This window comes from Eimeria mitis, genomic scaffold (genome assembly GCF_000499745.2).
Source record: "Eimeria mitis Houghton genomic scaffold, Emh_scaff682, whole genome shotgun sequence".
Lineage (NCBI taxonomy): Eukaryota > Apicomplexa > Conoidasida > Eucoccidiorida > Eimeriidae > Eimeria > Eimeria mitis.
The window spans coordinates 1,846-2,944 of record NW_013574928.1 but is presented as its reverse complement, the minus strand read 5'-3'; the positions used below and the strand labels follow the sequence as shown (position 1 = coordinate 2,944).

Genomic DNA, 1,099 nt, shown 5'->3' with positions numbered 1-1,099 from the left:
ATGCGGCTTGCGCGGATGACAGAAATTCGATACGGGGCCCTTGGGGTCATACAGTGGATCCAAGTGAATGTCTGTCAGCCAGAGCAGCGAGAAAGTATCGTTCTGCTGCTGCTGCTGCTGCTGCTGCTGCTGCTGCTGCAGCTGCTGCTGCTGCTGCTGCTGATCTAGGCGGTCATGCTCGTGTGAGTCTTCTTCGCTGACTCCCGAAGGGGATGAGGCAGCTACTGCTGCTGCTGCAGCTGCTGTGGCTGACTTTGCCGCTGCTGTTGCAGCAGCAGCAGCAGCAGCAGCTGTTGCTGCTGCTGCTGTTGCTGCTGTTGTTGCTGCTTGGGTATCTGGTGAGTCGGGGAGAACGTCTGTTGCTGCGAGAGAGACAGACAGCAGCAAACGAAAAAGATGCAACGCCAGCACACCCAGGGGAGAGAAGTGCATCTTCTGCTGCTGCTGCTGCTGCTGCTGCTGTTGCTGCTGCTGCTGTCGCTAGCGCTGTCGCTGCTGCTGTCGCCGTTGCTGCGGCTGCTGTTGCTGCTGCTCCTTCAGCTACTGGCTGCTGTTGTTGCTGCCGTCTTCCTGCTCCTACTACTGCAGCAGCAGCTGCTGCTTCTGTCTGCTACGGAGTAACGCTGCTGCTGCTGCTGCTGCCGTCGTTGCTGCTGCTGCTGCTATCGCTGCTGCTGTTGGTGCTGCTGCTGCTGCTGCTGCCTTCTTGGCAGTGCGGCTGCCACCAAGGGACTTCCCTTTTGAGTTTATATTTAATAATTCATTTCAATTTAAAAAGAAAAAGAAGAAAATATAAAAAAGCAACAGAGAGAAGCGCACGGGTCGCTGCTGGCGCCGCACCAGCCGCCGGGCCCCCCGCTTGCTGCAGGCAGCAACAGCCTCAATAAATACTTCTTCTGTGTTTTTTTCTCCAAGTAATTTATTTTTAAATACATTCAGCACAAGAAGGGGGTATAGGGGGCCCCCTCTTGCTGCAACGACCGCTGCACACCACCGGCGAGTGCCCTGGGGGCCCCGGGGCCCCCGTCTTGCTGCTGCAGCATAAACTGCGTTTATTAGAGAAATTGTCACTTATAGACTGAAAAGAAGGATAAAGCCA

General features: G+C 55.4%; 1 protein-coding gene across 1 annotated transcript in view; it reads right to left on the bottom strand.

Moving 5' to 3' along the window:
- Positions 1 to 432, bottom strand: part of EMH_0019610 (DnaJ domain-containing protein, related, related) — a gene marked incomplete at both ends in the record, with an annotated part of 4,896 nt that extends 4,464 nt beyond the window's left edge. Inside the window, one exon of the mRNA XM_013501392.1 lies at positions 3 to 432. Within this exon, the coding sequence (XP_013356846.1) occupies positions 3 to 432 (430 nt within the window). The remainder of the gene's footprint in view (positions 1 to 2) is intronic.
- Between the last annotated feature and the right edge of the window lie 667 nt (positions 433 to 1,099).